The 27,982-nt window shown below is 42.1% G+C and overlaps 3 protein-coding genes across 8 annotated transcripts in view; 2 read left to right on the top strand and 1 right to left on the bottom strand.

The window, feature by feature from the left end:
- The window catches only part of LOC110534421 (lecithin retinol acyltransferase-like), a 66,590-nt gene that overhangs the window by 27,068 nt on the left and 11,540 nt on the right, over nt 1-27,982 (bottom strand). For 2 of the 5 annotated variants that reach the window (XR_005034195.1, XR_005034196.1), the window contains exons 4-5: nt 11,895-11,975; nt 7,373-7,917 (exon numbers count right to left, since the gene is read on the bottom strand). Coding sequence is in view for 1 of the 5 variants with exons in the window: in XM_036933543.1 (XP_036789438.1) it covers nt 7,780-7,917 (138 nt within the window). In the remaining 4 variants the exon portion in view is untranslated. Of the gene's footprint in view, nt 1-7,232; nt 7,918-11,894; nt 11,976-27,982 lie in introns of those variants that run through there. The other 3 variants (XR_005034197.1, XR_005034194.1, XM_036933543.1) reach the window with 3 other exon arrangements.
- LOC110534418 (pleiotropic regulator 1) lies at nt 111-27,974 on the top strand. Of its 2 annotated transcripts, none has more exons than XM_036933541.1 (15): nt 111-275; nt 596-702; nt 2,820-2,950; nt 3,067-3,120; nt 3,459-3,552; nt 3,819-3,912; nt 23,864-23,965; nt 24,596-24,688; nt 25,255-25,404; nt 25,548-25,649; nt 25,754-25,856; nt 26,152-26,260; nt 26,426-26,565; nt 26,960-27,153; nt 27,384-27,974. In XM_036933541.1, the coding sequence occupies exons 1-15, from the start codon at nt 267-269 to the stop codon at nt 27,441-27,443; spliced, it is 1,542 nt and encodes a 513-aa protein (XP_036789436.1). In that variant the 5' UTR covers nt 111-266; the 3' UTR covers nt 27,444-27,974. The 2 variants fall into 2 exon arrangements, with proteins under 2 accessions (XP_036789436.1, XP_021474952.2); XM_021619277.2 differs by lacking the exons at nt 23,864-23,965; nt 24,596-24,688; nt 25,255-25,404; ... (4 more) ...; nt 26,960-27,153; nt 27,384-27,974 and adding exons at nt 4,039-4,140; nt 4,396-4,488; nt 5,053-5,202; ... (4 more) ...; nt 6,741-6,934; nt 7,163-7,235 and having other exon boundaries at nt 112-275.
- LOC110534417 (E3 ubiquitin-protein ligase TRIM39) lies at nt 14,202-17,406 on the top strand. Its single transcript, XM_021619276.2, has 2 exons — nt 14,202-14,659; nt 14,928-17,406. Exon 2 carries the CDS (start codon nt 14,930-14,932, stop codon nt 16,553-16,555), a length of 1,626 nt encoding a protein of 541 aa, XP_021474951.2. The 5' UTR covers nt 14,202-14,659; nt 14,928-14,929; the 3' UTR covers nt 16,556-17,406.

A 27,982-nucleotide genomic window follows, 5' to 3' on the forward strand; every position in this document is an offset into this window, starting at 1 on the left:
TGTTATGTTGGGTTAAGCAGCGCTGCAGAATTAATCAAATACTTGTACCGTAAATGTTACTAGATGTGGCCATGGAGTGGCGCTCATCGTCAGGGGGAGAAAAACAAATTTAACCCGGAAATGAACACGTATTGTTTACATCCGGTGCATCGGAACAGCATCTGCGTTTGTTTAGAAAGCTGGACCTAGCTAAATTTCTACATCTGTTTTATCTTAAGTTTTTTTGTTTACAGATCGTAAAGGTATCTGGCTAAATAACATCAGAAATGACTGAGGTGTGTGTTCATTCGTGCATCTTCATGTCAGTAAAGCTGAAATAACATTAGGTGTAGCTGACGCGCCACTACCTAACGTTAGCATGATGCCTAGCCTATTTGAAGCACACTTAAAATAATTCCATTTGGGAAATTAATATTAGTCGGATCAACTTTATATATACATCTAGCCCAAGTAGCATCCGCGGGTGTGGTATCGTGGAGTTGAGATATACTTGGCAAGCTAGCATGTATCATGAATATGTAGCTACAGTAGGTAACTAGCAATGACAGATATTGCTGTTGTTGAAAGTAATGTTTCCGTGTATTTTATTTTTCAGGATGTGCAAAAGCACTCTGTGCACACGCTCGTGTTCAGGTCCCTCAAGAGAACTCATGATATGTTTGTGGCTGACCATGCCAAACCAGTCTCCTTGGATGAAACAAGGTACTCGTGTTTTGTAAAACAATATGCTGTCTTTGTTCTCCCATCTAGCTAACGTTACTCGTTTCTGTGTGAGATAAAGATCAGTTGTGTGTGGGTGGGTCCTGTCTGTGTGTTCAGGATAGACATAATAGTTTCCGACCCTACACTTGTTTACAGCTGCGCAGGGGTTCGTACAGGCTTTCTGTTTAGATTAAGATACCGGGACCCAGCGCATCTTAGAAACCCTACCTCCACCCAAGGATGAGAAATTCGTTGTACTCCGAATTGGCCCATCATCCAGTAAAATACAATGTTATTTGTCACATGCTTCGTAAACAACACGTGTAGTGAAATTCTTACGAACAGGTCTTATTTACAAGTCTTTTCCAAAAATGCAGAATTAAAGATATAAATATTAAATAGAAATAGTAACACGAGGAATAAATACACAGTGAATAACAATAACAAGTTAAAATAACATGGCTATATACAGGGAGTACCAGTACTGAGTAGAATGTGCAGGGATACAAGGTTGAGATCTATGTACATATAGGTAGGGACTAGGCAAAAGGATAGATAATAGACAGTAGCAGCAGTGTATGTGGTGAGTGTGAAAGTGTGTGGTTCAGTATGCATGTGTGCGCCTGTTACTTGTGTGTAGGTAGAGTCCACTGTGTGCTCATAGGGGAGTTAGTGAAAACAAGTATATGTGTGTTGGGGTGTCAGTGTAATACGTATGTGAGTTACACTTTTTTTATTTAACCTTTATTTAACTAGGAAATTCAATTAAGAACAAATTCTTATTTACAATGACGGCCTACCCCGGCCAAACCCGAACCGTGCTGGGCCAATTGTGCACCGCCCTACGGGACTCCCAGTCATGTGAGACGCAGTGCCTTAAGACCGCTTTAAGTAAACTGACGTTTTCATCATGCTAGATAGCAGTAGCCAAACAGCCATTATGGAATGGTACGTCTCATTGAACAACATAGGAGCTGATTGGCTGACATATTTTACCTTTAATTGTACGACAAAGCTTTTTAAAAAGTATACAGTGCCAGTCAAAAGTTTGGACACAGGGTCTTTCCTTATATTTACTATTTTCAAAACTATGAAATAACACATATGGAATCATGTAGTAGCCAACCATTGCCTTAATGACAGCTTTGCACACTCTTGGCATTCTCTCAACCAGCTTCATGAGGTAGTCACCTGGAATGCATTTCAAATAACAGGTGTACCTTGTTCAGTTAGTTACCTACTAAAGGACACCAATAATAAGAAGACTTGCTTGGACCAAGAAACACGAGCAATGGACATTAGACCGGTGGAAATCTGTCCTTTGGTCTGATGAGTCCAAATTTGAGATGTTTGATGTGTAGTTCCCACCGTGAAGCATAGAGGAGGTGGTGTGATGGTGCTTTGCTGGTGACACTGTTGGTGAATATTTAGAATATGAGATACACTTGACCAGCATGACTACCACAGCATTCTACAGCTATATCCCATCTGGTTTTGGTTTAGTGGGACTATCATTTGTTTTTCAACAGGACAATAACCCAACACACCTCCAGGCTGTGTAAGGGCTATTTGACCAAGAAGGAGAATGATGGAGTGTAGCGTCAGATGACCTGGCCTCCATAATCACGCGACCTCAACCCAATTGAGATGGTTTGAGATTAGTTGGACCGCAGATTGAAGGAAAAGCAGCCAACAAGTGCTCAGCATAAGTGGGAATTCCTTCAAGACTGTTGGAAAATCGTTCTAGGTAAAGCTGGTTGAGAGAATGCCAAGAGTGTGCAAAGCTGTCAAGGCAAAGCGTGGCTACTTTGAAGAATCTAAAATCTTAAATATATTTTGATTTGTTTAACAATTTCTTGGCCACTACATGCTTCCGTGTGTTATATCATAGTCAAGATGTCTTCACTATTATTCTACAATGTAGAAAATAGTATAAAATAAAAAACCCTTGAATGAGTAGGTGTGTCCAAACTTTTGGCTGGTACTGTGTGTATATATATATTGTGAATCACCTATACGTTTGAAAAGATCAAGATATGATTTTTAGGCCATATCACCCACCCCTACTTTCATGCTCTGATATGTTCAACTGAGTTAACTAGCGTTTCCCTTTGTAGTCACAAGGTGAAGATGGCGGCGAAGCTCAGGGCAGACTACAGTGCCGTTCTACACATGCCCGTTCTGAAAGAGGGCAAGGACAGACCACTGGGCTCCAACATGACTGGCAATCAGAACTATGCCCAACCTGGTAAGAATGCCATCACTTCAACATCAATCATTGACAAATCATTATTGATTTCATGGGCAACGAATGAGAGCAAAACCTCCCAAGTATTTCTCATTTATAACCCTCTGGTCTTCCAGGTGATGATCCAGAGTACTTGATCACTGGGACACACGCATACCCCTCAGGGCCTGGTAATTACAACAGTCTTACCCAGGGTTCCCTTACTCTAGTCCTGGAGAGGTACTGGGGGTGCAGGCTTTCGTTCCAGCCCTATCCTAACACCTGATTTCAGCGAATCATGGCTGAAGATCATGCTTATTTGAATCTGGTGTGTTAAATGATGAGTCGGAACAAAACCCTGCACACCCAGTATCTCTCCAGGACCAGACTTGGAGAACCCTCCCTCTGGTCTAACCCCATGCAATGCTACTGTTGCATGTAAAACCACATTCGTTCATATTGTGTCCACGGGGGGGGTGGGGGGGTGTTACGTGACCTTTATAAACGCTGTGTATTGTCGTTCCTCCAGGGGTGTCTCTGACAGCGGACACTCAGATACATAGGAACCCCAGTGAGGGGGGAGTTCACGCCATGGCTCTTACCCTGCCGCCATCACAAGCCAGGTACTTCCTTTCAGATGATGCACGGTAGATGTGTCGAAGTGAGAAGACACCAGAGCAAACGGAATTCAATAGTCCACGTCAGGCAGTCTGTACTTCCCCGCAATTCCGTAGCACCACAACCTCCTGTACAGACCCCAGATGTTAGAGACATGAACAAAGTGTTATTGTATCCAAGCAACACGGGATTCCAGTCGGGGTTGCCTATCTTATTAGAGTGCACTTTGACACCATCCAGCATCCATTTCTTTGCGTGTGTGTAATTGCAGGTTGGACGCCAGTCGCACTGCAGCCGGTGTCGGGGACATTCACAGAAACGCAGGGGGGGCCGAGAGGTCTCCTGCTCCTCACTCGCACGCTATGGTGGGGTAACGCTCTCCGATACGTATCATTACACTTCGCATGCATTTCTGCACCAACCTTCCATTCAGTCTTGTATGATATAATGCTACCACTATGAATAATATTCATTTTCTGTCTTATTTCTAGTCTCTTTTGGAAGGAGGCGCCACCAAGAACTCATCCCTCGTTGCCAGAAAAAACCCCACTATGCCCAAGCCCCAGTGGCACGCTCCATGGAAGCTGTTTCGGGTAAAGGACGTCGTTTTGTCATGTCAAGGGCTTCTGAATGCACTTACTTCCTCTACAGTCCACACACTTTATCAAATGCACAGGGCACACTCACAAAAAGCTTGGATGTTTTGTAAGGAACTGTCCTTTGGACGTACTACAATAATCGTAGAATATCTTCATGCAAGGCCTATGCGTTTTAAGATAACTTCAGGTGTATTGACTTGCTCCCTGTTTTGTGTGGTAGCTGATACAGGTTTGCTTTATCCCTTCCAGGTCATCAGTGGTCATCTTGGCTGGGTGAGGTCCATTGCCGTAGAGCCCGGCAACCAGTGGTTTGTGACAGGCGCTGGCGACAGAACCATTAAGGTGAGTACAGAGAGAGACCGAGAGATCTGTAACTTCTAAACAGCGGTTTTGAGGCTGGTGTACAAAACCGAAAGTAAAAGATGCAAAAATGAAACTTAAGAATGGGACGCATAGAAATAGTGTACATAGAACAGATATACCGCTTCTTCTACTTGCTTTCAATGAGAAATCTACAGCTAGCATTTCTGTGAATTTGGTCGGGTCCCCCCAAAAAGTTACATTTTGAAGCTTTAAAGGAAGAGTAACGCCTTTGTTTTATCAGTGTGTGTGATTGACAGGAGAGATGTGACCAATACAATTTGTTTGATTTGAGATGATGAGAGGGGCTACGTTTTTACCACTATCATCACTACAGGGACTGAAGAATGGGTAGATCGCCTCTGTAAAGGTGCAGCCAGTGAAACAGATATGATAATAAGAAGTGACATCATAAGGGTTTTGGGACACCCATTTGATCTATTCAATGTCAGTCAACTGGTGGCATTTAGTCATGTATCTCGTAATACGTCAGCTATAAGTTCGCCCGTGACGTCAAATCCCCATTGTTTCTCATTCTCCTGACAGATCTGGGACCTAGCCAGTGGGAAGCTAAAGCTCTCCCTAACGGGACACATCAGCACAGTGCGCGGCGTGGCCGTGAGCACCCGGAGCCCCTACCTGTTCTCCTGCGGCGAGGACAAGCAGGTCAAGTGCTGGGATCTGGAGTACAACAAGGTATTGTACTAGTACCCTTTCATTTCTGCTTTACTTTATATGATGTGTTTCAATGGACTGTTGGTCCATTATTATTTAGTTAAGTATTTAGTATAGTTACGCCCACTCATTTCTGCTCTACCTCACTTTCAAAAAAAATGTAGGTTATCAGGCACTACCACGGCCACCTCAGCGCCGTGTACGACTTGGACCTGCACCCAACCATTGACGTGCTGGTCACATGCAGCCGAGATGCCACAGCCAGGGTAAGTCTTGCTAATTACTAGTTGTCTTAACTTTCAAAAACGTTATTTTAGTGGAACATTTTGGAGTGTATTGGGAGATCAATATGAAATCTCTACGTCTATAGGTGTGGGATATCAGAAGCAAAGCCAACGTGCACACCCTGTCCGGACACACCAACACAGTGGCCACAGTCAGATGCCAGGCCGCCGAACCGCAGATCATCACAGGTACGGACAAGGATATGTTACAAATGCTTTGCCTTGCTGTGTTCATATATTGGCTAGTTGACTCACTCCAAATTACCATCAATGGCTTATCATCTTGTTACATTCTATTATGAGCTGGCGCAAGGAGAAATCAGGATTTTTTCATTTTGACCTTTTCTCCTGGGTCATGTTCAGTAGGGAAAAAATAGGATAGAACACTTGAACTTGTCTGAATAAGAACGCAGCGTTTTATTGTTAGTTTCAAAACATTTTGCTACGGTGTGACCTGAACACGACCTGGCTCTTTCTGTTCCAGGGAGCCACGACTCTACCATCAGGCTATGGGATCTGATAGCTGGGAAGACCAGAGCCACTCTCACCAATCACAAGAAGTCTGTCAGAGCACTGGCCCTACATCCCAGACAGTACGTCACTTCCTCATACGTAGTAAACGGTGATGCATATGTTGCACCCAAGTTCGTCATCTTTTGTAGTTAATGATAGGGTTGATAGGCTCGCTCATTTTATTTGTGCGTTTTGAGTTATGGCACTGAACCATTGGTTGGCTGAATGTTACAGGTATACCTTAGCCTCTGGCTCTGCCGACAACATCAAGCAGTGGACGTTCCCAGACGGCAACTTCATCCAGAACCTCTCTGGACACAACGCCATCATCAACGCAATGGCGGTCAACTCAGACGGCGTGCTGGTATCAGGAGGTATGAAAACGTCCTTTACTTTTTCCAACAGGGATATCCTTTTCCCATCGCGCACTAGCGACTCGTGTTTGAACAAAAAATATCTTGTCTATATGTTGCGATTGAAATAGACAGTTTTGAGCCTCTGTCAGGATGACTAGGTCAGATTATTTCTAGTCATAGTACATTGAATGATTCTGAAGGGCTTTGTTGCTTCGAAAGCGCACTACTAAAGATGGGCAACAAATGAAAGGGAAGTGGTAACTGCAGAGGCTGGAAGCAAATATATTGAATGGCTAAGTGATAGGAAATCCTACATACGGCTAGATCCTAGACACCGCTGTCTATCTATGCCGATGTCTTGATCTAGATACAGCTAATCCTTACATCTTTTTATTGTCTCCGTTAGCTGACAACGGCACCATTCACCTGTGGGACTGGCGGACCGGCTACAACTTCCAGCGTATCCACGCCGCCGTGCAGCCCGGCTCACTGGACAGCGAATCGGGGATCTTCGCCTGCATGTTCGACCACTCGGAGAGCAGGCTGATCACGGCCGAGGCCGACAAGACCATCAAGGTGTACAAAGAGGACGACACCGCGGTAGGGAAATACTTTTATCCTGTGCTGTATAGCTACACAAGTTTTTGTTGATTTGAGATGTGATTCAATAATGGACGTGTTAATTAGAACCTCATACAAAGTGGATGTTTATTCAGTCAGGGAAAATGACAGTCACTAAAGCATTGCTAAGCTAATGAAACTGGTATTACTTTGAGTACTTCATAAGTTCTTGTTTCTGACTAGGGTGGGATTGTTTTTTTCTTTCAGACCGAGGAAAGCCACCCAATCAACTGGAAACCGGAAATCCTCAAGAGGAAAAGATTCTAGTTTTGCAACAAACCAAAAAATACATTAATTTCTGTTGTCAATATTCCCATCAATAGAACTCCCATAATTTTTGAAAGAAGAATATTCGCACAAAAACGAGTTGGCTTTTATTTTTACTGTAATTTTTGGGGTTTTCAATGTAGTCCTTATTCTAAGTACCATTTTGCGATCTTCAATGTACAATGTTAGTCCAACAAAGCAGCCATTTTGGACAGCCAATAACCTTCCAGAATGTTTGTTCTTGATGATGAATGCTCTCTCATATCTCTGGTCACTCTCGTCCACCATGAGAAGCCACTTCTCAGCTCCGTAAGAGCTTGCCTTTAGTGTACACATAGTCCCCACTCGGGTCAAATCTAGTAAACGTGTGGAAAATTCCAAGATTTTCTCATCATTAGAAATGTTTTCTTTTATTTCAGAAACACCAACTGTATATACAAGAGAAAGGTAATTTGTTGTGCAATCTGGTGTATGAAAAATCACTGTATGATTAACAGAACCATAAAAATAAAAAACATGTTGCATCTCATTTTGGATTTCCGTGAAGCGTGACTCACCCATGTAACCATTGGTGACAACATTCCCATCGTGTTTGGAGCTGTTTGCATTGATCTCCCAGTATCCGTCATCTCCTGGGTGGTCCTGGAGCTCTACCGTATTCCTGGTTTCACTGAGAACATGGAACTTCTGCTCACCTGTTAGACAAAGCAGATGTTCACTGTAACAAAACTACTTTATACGGTAATTTGGGGTATTATCAACAGTGAAATACTGTTTTACTGTAGCATATTGTAAATTATGGGCCATTGTGGGAAAATGTGGGCGGGGAAATAATTGGTCTATTTTGAGTGGTACTCTAATTCCAACCCACATAATACAGTATCTGTACTGTATCATTGGGAGTGCCAAAAATGGTATTGTTTCTGGCTTAACATATTTGAGGCTTTGTAAGAGGCTACATTGCACCTGTGAGTGAGAATGCTGTACCAATTTAAGTCCTATATGGTTATAGTGCCCCATCAATTTAAAATGAATAGGGGACAGATTGGAGTGGGGCAAGTCTTAAACCTTAAATGGTTGCACATTTTGCCATGTCCTGTGCTCTGTTTTCCCCTGTAGTCGCTGCCAGTTTGGAAGCTTCCAGAAGTGCAAATGTTATAAGACACCAACTATTCATTAATATGCAGTAATGTGTAAACACTTAGCAGCCAACCTGCTTGCACCAATCCCTTGTAATTACAGTAAACCATTTTTATCAAACATTATGATTACGCTAATATTCACTTTAACAGTATAATAAATATTACGGTATTGTACTGTCATTACACAGTACTTGCTTTGATACTGTATTTATATTACAGAAGTTGACTTGCCACAGTAAGTTACTGTCAAATTCAGCAACCCCTTTACAGTGTAAATTAACTCACCAACGTGCATTAAAGGGGAAATATGCAGTTTCTACATCAATTGTTAGCATTTGAAATTAATTATACATACCCATTCATTCTTGAAGAATATAACTCATAAATCCAGTCCACTTTGATATATTGATAATATGCAGCTCTTTAAAGGGCAAGTCCACAGATGAAACAACAAAACGATTTCCCTGCCTCTGTTTTGGTAAAAAGCTGAGGGATGGGCCTGGAGAAATGTAAACACTCTCAGATTAATAGACAGCTATGGTTACAAGGACTGACCATCAGTGATATAAAAATGATTGTTTTAACCACGATATGAGGCTATACAGTGCTTGTTCACATTTACAGTGCCTTGCGAAAGTATTCGGCCCCCTTGAACTTTGCGACCTTTTGCCACATTTCAGGCTTCAAACATAAAGATATAAAACTGTATTTTTTTGTGAAGAATCAACAACAAGTGGGACACAATCATGAAGTGGAACGACATTTATTGGATATTTCAACCTTTTTTAACAAATCAAAAACTGAAAAATTGGGCGTGCAAAATTATTCAGCCCCCTTAAGTTAATACTTTGTAGCGCCACCTTTTGCTGCGATTACAGCTGTAAGTCGCTTGGGGTATGTCTCTATCAGTTTTGCACATCGAGAGACAGACATTTTTTCCCATTCCTCCTTGCAAAACAGCTCGAGCTCAGTGAGGTTGGATGGAGAGCATTTGTGAACAGCAGTTTTCAGTTCTTTCCACAGATTCTCGATTGGATTCAGGTCTGGACTTTGACTTGGCCATTCTAACACCTGGATATGTTTATTTTTGAACCATTCCATTGTAGATTTTGCTTTATGTTTTGGATCATTGTCTTGTTGGAAGACAAATCTCCGTCCCAGTCTCAGGTCTTTTGCAGACTCCACCATTCTTCCAGAATGGTCCTGTATTTGGCTCCATCCATCTTCCCATCAATTTTAACCATCTTCCCTGTCCCTGCTGAAGAAAAGCAGGCCCAAACCATGATGCTGCCACCACCATGTTTGACAGTGGGGATGGTGTGTTCAGCTGTGTTGCTTTTACGCCAAACATAACGTTTTGCATTGTTGCCAAAAAGTTCAATTTTGGTTTCATCTGACCAGAGCACCTTCTTCCACATGTTTGGTGTGTCTCCCAGGTGGCTTGTGGCAAACTTTAAACAACACTTTTTATGGATATCTTTAAGAAATGGCTTTCTTCTTGCCACTCTACCATAAAAGCCAGATTTGTGCAATATACAACTGATTGTTGTCCTATGGACAGAGTCTCCCACCTCAGCTGTAGATCTCTGCAGTTCATCCAGAGTGATCATGGGCCTCTTGGCTGCATCTCTGATCAGTCTTCTCCTTGTATGAGCTGAAAGTTTAGAGGGACGGCCAGGTCTTGGTAGATTTGCAGTGGTCTGATACTGCTTCTATTTCAATATTATCGCTTGCACAGTGCTCCTTGGGATGTTTAAAGCTTGGGAAATCTTTTTGTATCCAAATCCGGCTTTAAACTTCTTCACAACAGTATCTCAGACCTGCCTGGTGTGTTCCTTGTTCTTCATGATGCTCTCTGCGCTTTTAACGGACCTCTGAGACTATCACAGTGCAGGTGCATTTATACGGAGACTTGATTACACACAGGTGGATTGTATTTATCGTCATTAGTCATTTAGGTCAACATTGGATCATTCAGAGATCCTCACTGAACTTCTGGAGAGAGTTTGCTGCACTGAAAGTAAAGGGGCTGAATAATTTTGCACGCCCAATTTTTCAGTTTTTGATTTGTTAAAAAAGGTTGAAATATCCAATAAATGTCGTTCCACTTCATGATTGTGTCCCACTTGTTGTCGATTCTTCACAAAAAAATACAGTTTTATATCTTTATGTTTGAAGCCTGAAATGTGGCAAAAGGTTGCAAAGTTCAAGGGGGCCGAATGCTTTCGCAAGGCAGGTACAATGTTTACAAACATTGGCGAAAAACATGCTTATATTTTGGGTTCTCAAGGAGTGTGACAGTTGAACTGAACTCATAAGTTATTCAAGAATCAATGGATATATATATATACACTACTGGTCAAAAGTTTTAGAACACCTACTCATTCAAGGGTTTTTACTTTTTACCATGTTCTACATTGTAGAATAATGGTGAAGGCATCAAAACTATTAAATAACATACAGTTACATACAGACACAAACCCATGTTCAAGATTAAACTGATCCTCTCTTGCCCCACAGCTCTCACAAAGAAAAGAGGACATTGATTGTTTTCTTTAATTAGAATGCAAAAAAAGGTTTAACAACTCTGTTATTTAACAAAAACTCATGAAGGGAATAGAGATACAATAATAGGGAATCACGTTTTCTATGGATACAGTTTTACAAACTCAGTAAGCAGTAATAACTCAACGTTGCCACAATGTAGGGATTGTCAGTTATGATCATGCATTGCCTCTGACATGACAACTTCAGTACTTGTAGGACCTGCCTTTCAAACATTAGAGTAATATCAAACATCCTCAGAGTAAGTGGCTCATTCATATTTGATCCACCGTAGTAACCTGATCCTGTTATCGGGCGTGGGACAACAGCTTGCACAAATTTAGAATAAAAAAATAATGTCCATGCAAGAAGACTTTGAACAAGGTATGATGGAGTTATTTCAGACATGAAAAGTGCCTGTTAATTATCTGTTATGCTGGTCAGTTTTATTTGTCAAAATTGTATTAAAAAAGGAGCAACCATGATCGTCTTTATCACAATCTAAAAATACATTTGATGCACAAACACTTGTAGTGTACAGTAATAATGTTTAATAACTGGGGTGACATGGAACGCATTTGAAAAATCTCGAACAATACTGTCACCCACAAGAGGCTAAACAAAACATACTTCACAACCTGTAAACTAGAACCAAACTGCACTAACAGTATTTGTGACTGAAGTACTTTTGTTATATAAAAAAGGTGTTTCAAAAAGGCATTGTGCTTAAAAAAATGTTTTTTTTTTAAACAAAGCTTTCATGTAAAGTGTGCCATATATTAATAAACAGGTTTTCAAAAATATTGTAGACTCTGACTGGAGTGATATCATGGTAAACCTGCTACACGTGGAATAAAGAAAACGTTAGGAATGCCTTTTGGTTTCCGTCTTCTGGTTTGGTCAAGCAAAAGTCCCTCCTCCATGAGTCTACAACAATAAACAAATGGAGTGTTAAACTTTCTGTTGGAAAAGTATTGTTAACTCACCGTGGGCTTCATCTCACGACCGTCTCCATCTGCCTCGGGCCGATCCCATCCCTCCATATTCTTACTGTTCTCTACAAACTCCTAAAAGCGAGAGGGAGAGGAAGAAGAGGGTGGATGTGTGTTGGTGTTGAGACAATAGCGGGCAAGTATCGTAAACGCTAACAAGGCAAGTTCAGTGTAATATGTGCATAAAAACACTATTTAACATATAGAAATGGATTAACGTGGTATTCTGTAAAACCATTCAGGTACATTAGACACTTCTTTAGGCACCACAAGCAGCAGAAGCAGGATTTCAACAAACACAGGCAGTTTCCTACAAACAGAAAATACATTGAGCTTAAGTTCTCCACCCAATGTCTGACTTGACTTGGTAGAATTGAAAGTGAGTATGTTTAAAGGAATCATCTGAAAATAATATTTCCTGCTCCTTTATGTAGCCCTTGAAGTCAAATGACCTTGTGACCTCATGAGTGGAATATTATTCATATGTTTCAACAAGCCCAAACTCCAGTGTTGCTATGTCAAACAGTTTTGTTGTATTTCAGTCTTCTGTGATGTACAGTGCCTTGCGAAAGTATTCGGCCCCCTTGAACTTTGCGACCTTTTGCCACATTTCAGGCTTCAAACATAAAGATATAAAACTGTATTTTTTTGTGAAGAATCAACAACAAGTGGGACACAATCATGAAGTGGAACGACATTTATTGGATAGTTTTAACTTTTTTAACAAATCAAAAACTGAAAAATTGGGCGTGCAAAATTATTCAGTCCCTTTACTTTCAGTGCAGCAAACTCTCTCCAGAAGTTCAGTGAGGATCTCTGAATGATCCAATGTTGACCTAAATGACTAATGATGATAAATACAATCCACCTGTGTGTAATCAAGTCTCCGTATAAATGTACCTGCACTGTGATAGTCTCAGAGGTCCGTTAAAAGCGCAGAGAGCATCATGAAGAACAAGGAACACACCAGGCAGGTCCGAGATACTGTTGTGAAGAAGTTTAAAGCCGGATTTGGATACAAAAAGATTTCCCAAGCTTTAAACATCCCAAGGAGCACTGTGCAAGCAATAATATTGAAATGGAAGGAGTATCAGACCACTGCAAATCTACCAAGACCTGGCCGTCCCTCTAAACTTTCAGCTCATACAAGGAGAAGACTGATCAGAGATGCAGCCAAGAGGCCCATGATCACTCTGGATGAACTGCAGAGATCTACAGCTGAGGTGGGAGACTCTGTCCATAGGACAACAATCAGTCGTATATTGCACAAATCTGGCCTTTATGGAAGAGTGGCAAGAAGAAAGCCATTTCTTAAAGATATCCATAAAAAGTGTCGTTTAAAGTTTGCCACAAGCCACCTGGGAGACACACCAAACATGTGGAAGAAGGTGCTCTGGTCAGATGAAACTAAAATTGAACTTTTTGGCAACAATGCAAAACGCTATGTTTGGCGTAAAAGCAACACAGCTGAACACACCATCCCCACTGTCAAACATGGTGGTGGCAGCATCATGGTTTGGGCCTGCTTTTCTTCAGCAGGGACAGGGAAGATGGTTAAAATTGATGGGAAGATGGATGGAGCCAAATACAGGACCATTCTGGAAGAAAACCTGATGGAGTCTGCAAAAGACCTAACACTGGGACGGAGATTTGTCTTCCAACAAGACAATGATCCAGAACATAAAGCAAAATCTACAATGGAATGGTTCAAAAATAAACATATCCAGGTGTTAGAATGGCCAAGTCAAAGTCCAGACCTGAATCCAATCGAGAATCTGTGGAAAGAACTGAAAACTGCTGTTCACAAATGCTCTCCATCCAACCTCACTGAGCTCGAGTTGTTTTGCAAGGAGGAATGGGAAAAAATGTCAGTCTCTCAATGTGCAAAACTGATAGAGACATACCCCAAGCGACTTACAGCTGTAATCGCAGCAAAAGGTGGCGCTACAAAGTATTAACTTAAGGGGGCTGAATAATTTTGCACGCCCAATTTTTCAGTTTTGAATTTGTTAAAAAAGTTTGAAATATCCAATAAATGTCGTTCCACTTCATGATTGTGTCCCACTTGTTGTTGATTCTTCACAAAAAAATACAGTTTTATATATTTATGTTTGAAGCCTGAAATGTGGCAAAAGGTTGCAAAGTTCAAGGGGGCCGAATACTTTCGCAAGGCACTGTATATAAAGTAATATTGGAATGTAAACTCAAAATGTATTACATTTCAACTCTGTATCTGACATGGTATATGTGTATTATTTTTGTTAGGCCCATAACCATGTGTGTGAGGTGTATACTTTTGTTTCAAAATAGATTTGTTAAAGACGAGAAATACTGTGTGAACCTGATTTAGCCCACTGCAGTAAAAGGCTATTAATGATCAAATCTACCTAACAGTATGTGTTCCTCCCCTGTGAATTATATTGTAGTTGATGACTTTAGAAAACTTTCAATACATCTGCAGTAATTCCTTGTTTAACATTTCTGATTCACACTTTTGTATCAAGGATGAAGAGAGATCAGCCATGTGAAGGGTTCATTCTGTTCCAGAGCACAGAGCAGCACTGGGTGGGGAGGAGCATGTCAACGTCACTTTGCTAAAGTGAAACTACAGTTGCTAGGTGTACTGTACGTTGCAAACACAAACAAACGGTCTCACACTCTTCTGGAAAATATAAGACAGCTACGCAGTCTGTTTCTTTTAATACTACAGTACCGATAAATCTGAGAAAGTGCCCACCCTCTTTCACACACAGATACAGGTGAGCACAGATTTACAAGGGCAGGTGAAGATGCATTCTAGTGTGTGAATTCTTGTATTCTAATGAATTCCTTTATTCTGCGGTTTTCTTTTATCCTGTTTGCTTCTACATTACGTTTATCTTTATTTTGTACATTGACAAATGTATACTGTATGTTGTATGGTTAAACAACTTTAATCAGCATTGGTTAGATTCTCTAAATTCCGTGTTGACAGTGGCACTAAAACTATTGAGAGAAATAATTTATAGTCCCATCTTCTCTGTCTAGATATGGCTTCCTCCACTATTCTCCTGTCTGAAGACCAGTTCCTGTGCTCTATCTGTCTGGATGTGTTCACTGAGCCAGTCACCACTTCATGTGGACACAACTTCTGCATGGCCTGTATCAGAAAGTACTGGAATAGCAAGGACCTGTACCAATGTCCACTGTGTCAGGAGAAATTCTCCAGACGACCTAAGCTTCGTGTCAACACAACTTTCAGAAAGGTTGTAGAGAATTTTAAAAAGAGGAGAGATATAGGTAGAGATGGGCCCCGTCCCGAACCTGGAAAAGTGTCCTGTGACGTCTGCACTGGGATGAAGCGCAAGGCCCTTATGTCCTGCCTGGTGTGTCAGACCTCTTACTGTGAGACTCACCTGGAGCCTCATCAGATAGCCTCACCCTTAAAGAAACACAAACTGATCGACCCTGTGGAGAACCTGGAAGACAGGATGTGTAAGAAGCATGACAGACTCCTGGAGCTGTTCTGTAGGACTGACCAGACTTGTGTGTGTCAGTTCTGCACTGAGGCAGACCACAAGACTCATGACACTGTCCGTATAGAGGAAGAGTGTGGAGAGAGGAAGGCTCAGCTGGGGAAAACTGAGGCAGAAGTGCAGCTACTTATCCAGGAGAGACTGAAGAAGGTTAAAAAGATCAGACTCTCTGTAGTTCGTAGAAAGAGAGATGCAAAGAGAGAGATAGAAAACAGTGTACAAGTCTTTACTGCTCTGGTGCGCTCCATTGAGAAAAGCCAAGCTGAGCTGATTGAGGTGATTGAGGAGAAGCAGAAAGCAGTAGAGAGGCAGGCTGAAGGGCTCATTAAAGATCTGGAGCAGGAAATCACTGACCTAAAGAGGAGAAGAACTGATCTGAAGCAGCTCTCACACACTGAGGACCACCTCCAACTTCTCCAGAGCTTCCTATCCCTAGAGTGCAAACCTCCACCCACCAAGGACTGGTCTGAGATCAATGTTCACAGTGATCTGTGTGTGGGGACTGTGAGGAGAGCTGTGTCCCAGCTGGAGGAGATACTGAATAAAGAGATGGAGAAGCTGCCTGAAGTCAAACTGAAGATGATTCAGCAGTATGCGGTGGATGTGACTCTGGACCCTGATACAGCATGTTCCATTCTCATCCTGTCTGAAGATGGGAAACAAGTGAGAACTGGAGACATACCACAGAATCTTCCTGACAATCCCAAAAGGTTTGATGTTCATCGATTTGTCCTTGGAAAGGATGGCTTCTCCTCAGGACGATTTTACTATGAGGTGATTGTTAAGGGGAAGACTAGATGGCATTTAGGAGTGGCCAGAGAGTCCACTGAAAGGAAGCAGAGTATTTTACTGAGACCTGAGGATGGACTCTGGGCTGTGACCCGAAGGGATGAGAATGACAGCTGGACAATTCCCCTTTTCCTCCTCTCCCCGAGAAAGAAGCCCCAGAAAGTGGGGGTGTTTGTGGACTATGAGGAGGGTCTGGTCTCCTTTTATGATGTGGAGGCCAAGTCTCATGTCTACTCTTACACTGGCTGCACCTTTACAGAGAAACTCTTTCCATTCTTTGGCCCCTCTGATAATGATGATGGTCAAAACTCAGCACCTCTCATCATCTCTCCTGTCAATCACACACACTGATGCATTCAAAGATGCAGAGGGAACAGTTAATTAACTAATTAATTAACTAATTACATTCACATATCATTAAATATATTTAGTCAGTTGACATGACATGTGATTAGAATGTCCATGGATGTCCTCTGAAATCTCATAACGAATTAAAAATGGAAACTTCTTTACTCTTTAGGGACAGATTGAATATTACTGGGGGAGGGGTGCCACAAAATAGGGGAGGGTTGTCAAACCTTTTTTATTGCTTTGAGTAAGGCACAGTGGAGGGTAGTGCATTTTTGCCCTGGTTTACATTCGCCATTCTTCTCATATTTTCTCTATAAACAATGCCTTGACTTACTTTTGATATTACCCTAATTAAGTTTAGAAACATTTGGGAAAGGTTTGGTATGGTGTGGCTATTAAGCTTTAGCTACTGCAGGCCTATGATATGAAGGCAGTGCGCCCCTGTCACGTTGTAAAAATGATTGGAGACAGGCGCAGGAATACGTAACACCTCAAGCCATTGTAAATCTTAAGGCAGCAGACAAATCTTTTGTCCTGTCAGTGGAGGATTGGAATGTATGGTTGGCCTATGGAGAACCTACCGCAGAACTGTAACATGGAAAAAATGGACTTGGTACATTTTATATGGTTCATATTTTAGCAGCCGAAATGATGGTAACGATGCTAGATGAAATATGAAAATGAATGTTGTTTTTGTTATGTTATTAATAGTTAAATGACGACAATATAACGGAAAGATCAAGCTGATTCCACACTCCAAGACTGCTTCCATCATACGGATATGTTTCGTATTGCGTCAGATAACAACATTGACGAATACGCTGATTCGGTGTGCGAGTTCATTAGAACGTGCGTTGAAGATGTTGTTCCCATAGCAACGATTAAAACATTCCCTAACCAGAAACCGTGGATTGATGGCAGCATTCGCGTGAAACTGAAAGCGCGAACCACTGCTTTTAATCAGGGCAAGGTGACTGGAAACATGACCGAATACAAACAGTGCAGCTATTCCCTCCGCAAGGCTATCAAACAAGCTAAGCGTCAGTATAGAGACAAAGTAGAATCTCAATTCAACGGCTCAGACACAAGAGGTATGTGGCAGGGTCTACAGTCAATCACGGACTACAAGAAGAAAACCAGTCCAGTCACGGACCAGGATGTCTTGCTCCCAGGCAGACTAAATAACTTTTTTGCCCGCTTTGAGGACAATACAGTGCCACTGACACGGCCTGCAACGATAACATGCGGACTCTCCTTCACTGCAGCCGAGGTGAGTAAAACATTTAAACGTGTTAACCCTCGCAAGGCTGCAGGCCCAGACGGCATCCCCAGCCGCGCCCTCAGAGCATGCGCAGACCAGCTGGCCGGTGTGTTTACGGACATATTCAATCAATCCCTATACCAGTCTGATGTTCCCACATGCTTCAAGAGGGCCACCATTGTTCCTGTTCCCAAGAAAGCTAAGGTAACTGAGCTAAACGACTACCGCCCCGTAGCACTCACTTCCGTCATCATGAAGTGCTTTGAGAGACTAGTCAAGGACCACATCACCTCCACCCTACCTGACACCCTAGACCCACTCCAATTTGCTTACCGCCCAAATAGGTCCACAGACGATGCAATCTCAACCACACTGCACACTGCCCTAACCCATCTGGACAAGAGGAATACCTATGTGAGAATGCTGTTCATCGACTACAGCTCGGCATTCAACACCATAGTACCCTCCAAGCTCGTCATCAAGCTCGAGACCCTGGGTCTCGACCCCGCCCTGTGCAACTGGGTACTGGACTTCCTGACGGGCCGCCCCCAGGTGGTGAGGGTAGGCAACAACATCTCCACCCCGCTGATCCTCAACACTGGGGCCCCACAAGGGTGCGTTCTGAGCCCTCTCCTGTACTCCCTGTTCACCCACGACTGCGTGGCCACGCACGCCTCTAACTCAATCATCAAGTTTGCAGACGACACAACAGTGGTAGGCTTGATTACCAACAACGACGAGACGGCCTACAGGGAGGAGGTGAGGGCCCTCCGAGTGTGGTGTCAGGAAAATAACCTCACACTCAACGTCAACAAAACTAAGGAGATGATTGTGGACTTCAGGAAACAGCAGAGGGAACACCCCCCTATCCACATCGATGGAACAGTAGTGGAGAGGGTAGTAAGTTTTAAGTTCCTCGGCATACACATCACAGACAAACTGAATTGGTCCACTCACACAGACAGCATTGTGAAGAAGGCGCAGCAGCGCCTCTTCAACCTCAGGAGGCTGAAGAAATTCGGCTTGTCACCAAAAGCACTCACAAACTTCTACAGATGCACAATCGAGAGCATCCTGGCGGGCTGTATCACCGCCTGGTACGGCAACTGCTCCGCCCACAACCGTAAGGCTCTCCAGAGGGTAGTGAGGTCTGCACAACGCATCACCGGGGGCAAACTACCTGCCCTCCAGGACACCTACACCACCCGATGTTACAGGAAGGCCATAAAGATCATCAAGGACAACAACCACCCGAGCCACTGCCTGTTCACCCCGCTATCATCCAGAAGGCGATGTCAGTACAGGTGCATCAAAGCTGGGACCGAGAGACTGAAAAACAGCTTCTATCTCAAGGCCATCAGACTGTTAAACAGCCACCACTAACATTGAGTGGCTGCTGCCAACACACTGACTCAACTCCAGCCACTTTAATAATGGGAATTGATGGGAAATGATGTAAAATATATCACTAGCCACTTTAAACAATGCTACCTAATATAATGTTTACATACCCTACATTATTCATCTCATATGTATACGTATATACTGTACTCTATATCATCTACTGCATCCTTATGTAATACATGTATCACTAGCCACTAACTATGCCACTTTGTTTACATACTCATCTCATATGTATATACTGTACTCGATACCATCTACTGTATCTTGCCTACGCTGCTCTGTACCATCACTCATCCATATATATTTATGTACATATTCTTTATCCCCTTACACTGTGTATAAGACAGTAGTTTTGGAATTGTTAGTAAGATTACTTGTTGGTTATTACTGCATTGTCGGAACTAGAAGCACAAGCATTTCGCTACACTCGCATTAACATCTGCTAACCATGTGTATGTGACAAATAAAATTTGATTTGATTTATTTGATTTTAAGATTGTAACTTGAAAAGTTGTCATAATATGTACATGATGTTAACATACTGTGCGCTGTGTAGAAAATATCCAGATCAAAGAGAATATTTTTGTAACAATTAACTATTATTTTAGTTGTCTAACGAGACCATAGTACATTGTGATACCTTGCCTCGTAACTAGATACGCCCCAGAGAACTTGCCATATAGACCGAAATGCCCCTTTGTGACCTGGGGGTATAAGAATTTACATACCACAGTAAAATGGACCACAGCTGCAGCGTGATCAAAGTCACAACCCCACAAATGCAACATGAGGAAGAGGACAAAGGAAACTCTTAACAATCATGTGGGCAATCAGAGACTTACACCCGGTGACGAAGGAGACACAGCCATCGGAAGAAAAGTGCTTCGGCCATCCTATCCCGATAAGCGGAACTCGGTCCACGAAAAGATACCCAACGGAGACCTTCAACAAGTAAATACATTCATTATAATTCTGGCAGTTTGGGGCAAGGTGTTAGGGCTCAACTAAGCAGGTTACAAATGTATCCAAGTGTGCTTTTATCTTGTTCACTCTCTCTCCCTCTCTCTCTCTCTCTTTCTATTGATGTTGGTCCGCTAGGGACCAGTTTCATTGTATTAAGTTCTAATCAATGGCCAAGACTGTTTGTGTATGTGTATCTTATATTATCATTTAGCTTGTTAGTAAATAAATAATCAACTCAATTTGTGTGGTACGGAATGATTTAGTGAGACCCGGGTTTGTGCAGATTTAAGAATTATGAGATGTTCAGAATGAGACTTAAGAGGAAATAAATTAATTGCCGGCTGCTATGAAATCGATATTCTGATATTCTTTGAGTTAATTTGGGAAACGTTAACTCATTAAACAAACTTTTCTCATGGTGCCCCAGGTTACCGAGTTAATGGTTGCCTGATTTATCTAATCACGTAATTATAAACACAGTTAATTATTCGATGAATATCAGTCGTCAGATTAATGACCAACGTTACATGTGTATTTGATCTTGTGTCCTCAAAAGTGACAATACTTCAGCAATTTATAATCATTTTTACCAGTGAACCTTTCTTGGAGGATGCAGCATTATTAGTTATTATTTGTCCTCTCATGATAAATAATTACTGCTGTGACCACTGTGCTGGAAATGTTTGATGTTTGTGCTTTTCTAATAGCTCATTTATATGTTCCATTCATGTGCTTTTCTAATAACCATTTTCTGTGTTCATGGAAGTGACTGACTGGAAAAATCCTCACTATCAGTAGTTTCACTTTGGCAGTACTCCCAGAACTTTGTTTTGAGAACTAAATATATCTCAGATTCAAGATCTCAGCTTAGAGAGAAGAAGCCTCGTGAAGTATTTGTCACGTTGGCATAACTGATTCGGGAGACAGGCGCAGGAATGCGTAATAGTTTTTTTTTATTATACCCAAATTACGACGTGCCGTGTAAAGGCACGGGGACGACGACCAAACAAACACGTAACAAAACACAGGGTAGAAACCCAAAACAAAAGAGCGAGGAGTACCTCGAATAAATAACACACGCGCACAATGATTAACTGCGAAATCCACAATGGCACGAAAGCCAAAACACACAGCTCGGGTACTCACACGCACCAACGGACATTGTAACAATAATGGACAGCCCAATGGAAACCAAACGGCACACTTATACAAGTACTAATCAGTGGAATAGGGGAGGTTGGTCATTGTTAGTGAATGTACATTATGCATGGTTTCTGGTCAAATTTGTAACAACAAGGGCATTTTCATAGACAGACTTGAAAGCCAGATCAGTGATTATTGCAACACAAAAAAAAGCAGGTTAAACTCATTTGAAAAAATAATGAAATTATTAGTGGGTCTTATGATTGTGGAAGGCTTATATTTAGCCACAGTATAATTCCACAAGCCCTGCATTCATTATATTATTGCTGATTTCAATTAACAGGTGTACTTTGTTAAAAGTTCATTTGTGGAATTTCTTTCTTTAATAAGTTTGAACCAATCAGTTGTGTTGTGACAAGGTAGGGGAGGTATACAGAAGATAGCCCTATTTGGTAAAAGACCAAGAACAGCTCAAATAAGCAAAGAGAAATGACAGTCCATCATTACTTTAAGACATGGTCAGTCATTACGGAAAATGTCCAGATCTTTGAATGTTTCGTCAAATGCAGTCACAAGAACCATCAAGCTCTATGATGAAACTTGCTCTAATGAGGACCGCCACAGGAAAGGAAGACCCAGAGTTAACTCTGCTGCAGAGGGTAAGTTCATTGGAGTTACAAGCCCCAGAAATTGCAGCCCAAATAAATGCTTCACAGAGTTAAGGTAACAGACAGATGTCAACATCAACTGTTCAGAGGAGATTGCGTGAATCAGGCCTTCATGGTCGAATTGCTGCATGGTTTGATGAGTCCAAATGTGAGATTTTTGGCTCCAACCACCGTGTCTTTGTGAGATGCAGAGTAGGTAAACGGTGATGGAGTGCTGCATCAGATGACCTGGCCTCCACAATCACCCGACCTAAACACAATTAAGATGGTTTGGGATTAGTTGGACCGCAGAGTGAAGGAAAAGCAGCCAACAAGTGCTCAGCATAAGTGGGAAGTGCTTCAAACTCTTGGAAATTCATTCCAAGTAAAGCTGGTTGAGAGAATGCCAAGAGGCAACGCGTGGCTACTTTGAAGAACCTAAAATCTTAAATATATTTTGATTTGTTTAACAGTTTCTTGGTTACTACATTTTTCCATACGTGTTCTTTCATTGTTTTGATGTCCAGACCACTGGGCTCCAACATGCATGGCAATCAGAACTATGCCCAACCTGGTAAGAATGCCATCACTTCAACATCAATCATTGACAAATCATTATTGATTTCCCTAAGTCTAAATATTGCTGTTACATTGCACAACCTTCAATGTTATGTCATAATTATGAACAATTCTGGCAAATTAATTACAGTCTTTGTTAAGAAGAAATGGACTTCACACAGTTTGCAATGAGCCAGGCAGCACAAACTGCTGCATATACCCTGACTCTGCTTGCACAGAACGCAAAAGAAGTGACACAATTTCCCTAGTTAAAAGAAATTCATGTAGCAGGCAATATTAACTAAATATGCAGGGTTAAAAATATATACTTGTGTATTGATTTTAAGAAAGGCATTGATGTTTATGGTTAGGTACACATTGGTGCAAAGATAGTGCTTTTCTCGCAAATGCGCTTGTTAAATCATCACCCATTTGGTGAAGTAGGCTGCGATTCGTTGATAAGTTAAAAGGCACCGCATCGATTATATGCAACGCAGGACAAGCTAGATAAACTAGTAATATCATCAAACGTGTAGTTAACTAGTGATTATGTTAAGATTGATTGTTTTTTATAAGATAAGTTTAATGCTAGCTAGCACCTTACCGTGGCTCCTTGCTGCACTCGTGTAACAGGCAGTCAGCCTGCCACGCAGTCTCCTCGTGGAGTGCAATGTAATCGGCCATAATCGGTGTCCAAAAATGCAGATTACCGATTGTTATGAAAACTTGAAATCGGCCCTAATTAAATCGGCCATTCAGATGAAATCGGTTGACCTCTACTGTGTATTGTCGTCCACAGGGCTGGCTCTGACGGCTGACACTCAGATACATAGGAACCCCAGTGAGTTCATGCCATGGCTCTTGCCCTGCCACCATAACAAGCCATGTACTTCCTTCAGATGATGCACAGTAGATCTGTCAAAGGGGAAAGACACCAGAACAAACGGAATTCAATAGTCCACGTTAGACATTCGTCTGTTTGACACAGAACTTCCCCGCAATTCCGTGGCACCAGAACCTCCTGTACAGAACCCAGATGTTAGAGACATGAACAAAGTGTTACTGAATCCAAGCAACACGGGACCCCAATCAGGGTTGCCTATCTTATTAGGAGTGCACTTTGACACCATCCAACATCCATTTTACTTTTTTGTTACCCCTCCTCACGGTGGGGTAACGCTCTCTGATATGTATAGTACGACACACCTTTTCTTTTGCGTCTGCTAACTTTTCGCATGCATTTCTGTACCAACATCCCACCAATATGACATCAGTCTTGTATGATATAATGCTACCACTATGAATAATATTCATTTTCTGTCTTATTTCTAGTCTCTTTTGGAAGGAGGCGGCACCAAGAACTCGTCCCTCGTTGCCAGAAAAACCCCCACTATGCCCAAGCCCCAGTGGCACGCTCCATGGAAGCTGTTTCGGGTAAAGGACGTCGTTTTGTCATGTCAAGGGCTTCTGAATGCACTTACAGTGCCTTGCGAAAGTATTCGGCCCCCTTGAACTTTGCAACCTTTTGCCACATTTCAGGCTTCAAACATAAAGATATAAAACTGTATTTTTTTTGTGAAGAATCAACAACAAGTGGGACACAATCATGAAGTGGAACGACATTTATTGGATATTTCAAACTTTTTTAACAAATCAAAAACTGAAAAATTGGCCGTTCAAAATTATTCAGCCCCCTTAAGTTAATACTTTATAGCGCCACCTTTTGCTGCGATTACAGCTGTTATTATTCACAAAAAAATACAGTTTTATATCTTTATGTTTGAAGCCTGAAATGTGGCAAAAGGTCGCAAAGTTCAAGGGGGCCGAATACTTTCGCAAGGCACTGTACTTCCTCTACAGTCCACACACTTTATCAAATGCACAGGGCACACTCACAAAAAGCTTGGATGTTTTGTAAGGAACTGTCCCTAGTCCTTCGAACACGCTACAATAATCGTAGAATATCTTCATGCAAGGCCTATGCGTTTTAAGATAACTTCAGGTGTATTGACTTGCTCCCTGTTTTGTGTGGTAGCTGATACAGGTTTGCTTTATCCCTTCCAGGTCATCAGTGGTCATCTTGGCTGGGTGAGGTCCATTGCCGTAGAGCCCGGCAACCAGTGGTTTGTGACAGGCGCTGGCGACAGAACCATTAAGGTGAGTACAGAGAGAGACCGAGAGATCTGTAACTTCTAAATAGCGGTTTTGAGGCTGGTGTACAAAACCGAAAGTAAAAGATGCAAAAATGAAACTTAAGAATGGGACGCATAGAAATAGTGTACATAGAACAGATATACCGCTTCTTCTACTTGCTTTCAATGAGAAATCTACAGCTAGCATTTCTATGTGAATTTGGTCGGGTCCCCCCAAAAAGTTACATTTTGAAGCTTTAAAGGAAGAGTAACGCCTTTGTTTTATCATTGTGTGTGATTGACAGGAGAGATGTGACCAATACAATTTGTTTGATTTGAGATGATGAGAGGGGCTACGTTTTTACCACTATCATCACTACAGGGACTGAAGAATGGGTAGATCGCCTCTGTAAAGGTGCAGCCAGTGAAACAGATATGATAATAAGAAGTGACATCATAAGGGTTTTGGGACACCCATTTGATCTATTCAATGTCAGTCAACTGGTGGCATTTAGTCATGTATCTCGTAATACGTCAGCTATAAGTTCGCCCGTGACGTCAAATCCCCATTGTTTCTCATTCTCCTGACAGATCTGGGACCTAGCCAGTGGGAAGCTAAAGCTCTCCCTAACGGGACACATCAGCACAGTGCGCGGCGTGGCCGTGAGCACCCGGAGCCCCTACCTGTTCTCCTGCGGCGAGGACAAGCAGGTCAAGTGCTGGGATCTGGAGTACAACAAGGTATTGTACTAGTACCCTTTCATTTCTGCTTTACTTTATATGATGTGTTTCAATGGACTGTTGGTCCATTATTATTTAGTTAAGTATTTAGTATAGTTACGCCCACTCATTTCTGCTCTACCTCACTTTCAAAAAAAATGTAGGTTATCAGGCACTACCATGGCCACCTCAGCGCCGTGTACGACTTGGACCTGCACCAAACCATCGACGTGCTGGTCACATGCAGCCGAGATGCCACAGCCAGGGTAAGTCTTGCTAATTACTAGTTGTCTTAACTTTCAAAAACGTTATTTTAGTGGAACATTTTGGAGTGTATTGGGAGATCAATATGAAATCTCTACGTCTATAGGTGTGGGATATCAGAAGCAAAGCCAACGTGCACACCCTGTCCGGACACACCAACACAGTGGCCACAGTCAGATGCCAGGCCGCCGAACCGCAGATCATCACAGGTACGGACAAGGATATGTTACAAATGCTTTGCCTTGCTGTGTTCATATATTGGCTAGTTGACTCACTCCAAATTACCATCAATGGCTTATCATCTTGTTACATTCTATAATGAGCTGGCGCAAGGAGAAATCAGGATTTTTTCATTTTGACCTTTTCTCCTGGGTCATGTTCAGTAGGGAAAAAATAGGATAGAACACTTGAACTTGTCTGAATAAGAACGCAGCGTTTCATTGTTAGTTTCAAAACATTTTGCTACGGTGTGACCTGAACACGACCTGGCTCTTTCTGTTCCAGGGAGCCACGACTCTACCATCAGGCTATGGGATCTGATAGCTGGGAAGACCAGAGCCACTCTCACCAATCACAAGAAGTCTGTCAGAGCACTGGCCCTACATCCCAGACAGTACGTCACTTCCTCATACGTAGTAAACGGTGATGCATATGTTGCACCCAAGTTCGTCATCTTTTGTTATCTAGTTGTAGTTAATGATAGGGTTGATAGGCTCGCCCATTTTATTTGTGCGTTTTGAGTTATGGCACTGAACCATTGGTTGGCTGAATGTTACAGGTATACCTTAGCCTCTGGCTCTGCCGACAACATCAAGCAGTGGACGTTCCCAGACGGCAACTTCATCCAGAACCTCTCTGGACACAACGCCATCATCAACGCAATGGCGGTCAACTCAGACGGCGTGCTGGTATCAGGAGGTATGAAAACGTCCTTTACTTTTTCCAACAGGGATATCCTTGTCCCATCGCGCACTAGCGACTCGTGTTTGAACAAAAAATATCTTGTCTATATGTTGCGATTGAAATAGACAGTTTTGAGCCTCTGTCAGGATGATTGGGTCAGATTATTTCTAGTCATAGTACATTGAATGATTCTGAAGGGCTTTGTTGCTTCGAAAGCGCATCAACAAATGAAAGGGAAGTGGTAACTGCAGAGGCTGGAAGCAAATGTATTGAATGGCTAAGTGATAGGAAATCCTACAACATATAGACAAGATATTTTTTGCTAGATCCTAGACACCGCTGTCTTATCTATGCCGATGTCTTGATCTAGATACAGCTAATCCTTACATCTTTTTATTGTCTCCGTTAGCTGACAACGGCACCATTCACCTGTGGGACTGGCGGACCGGCTACAACTTCCAGCGTATCCACGCCGCCGTGCAGCCCGGCTCACTGGACAGCGAATCGGGGATCTTCGCCTGCATGTTCGACCACTCGGAGAGCAGGCTGATCACGGCCGAGGCCGACAAGACCATCAAGGTGTACAAAGAGGACGACACCGCGGTAGGGAAATACTTTTATCCTGTGCTGTATAGCTACACAAGTTTTTGTTGATTTGAGATGTGATTCAATAATGGACGTGTTAATTAGAACCTCATACAAAGTGGATGTTTATTCAGTCAGGGAAAATGACAGTCACTAAAGCATTGCTAAGCTAATGAAACTGTGGTATTACTTTGAGTACTTCATAAGTTCTTGTTTCTGACTAGGGTGGGATTGTTTTTTTCTTTCAGACCGAGGAAAGCCACCCAATCAACTGGAAACCGGAAATCCTCAAGAGGAAAAGATTCTAGTTTTGCAACAAACAAAAAAATACATTAATTTCTGTTGTCAATATTCCCATCAATAGAACTCCCATAATTTTTGAAAGAAGAATATTCGCACAAAAACAAGTTGGCTTTTATTTTTACTGTAATTTTGGGGGTTTTCAATGTAGTCCTTATTCTAAGTACCATTTTGCGATCTTCAATGTACAATGTTAGTCCAACAAAGCAGCCATTTTGGACAGCCAATAACCTTCCAGAATGTTTGTTCTTGATGATGAATGCTCTCTCATATCTCTGGTCACTCTCGTCCACCATGAGAAGCCACTTCTCAGCTCCGTAAGAGCTCGCCTTTAGTGTACACATAGTCCCCACTCGGGTCAAATCTAGTAAACGTGTGGAAAATTCCCAGATTTTCTCATCATTAGAAATGTTTTCTTTTATTTCAGAAACACCAACTGTATATACAAGAGAAACGTAATTTGTTGTGCAATCTGGTGTATGAAATAAATCACTGTATGATTAACAGAACCATAAAAATAAAAAACATGTTGCATCTCATTTTGGAT

Source organism: Oncorhynchus mykiss, chromosome 10, assembly GCF_013265735.2.
Source record: "Oncorhynchus mykiss isolate Arlee chromosome 10, USDA_OmykA_1.1, whole genome shotgun sequence".
Taxonomy (NCBI): domain Eukaryota; kingdom Metazoa; phylum Chordata; class Actinopteri; order Salmoniformes; family Salmonidae; genus Oncorhynchus; species Oncorhynchus mykiss.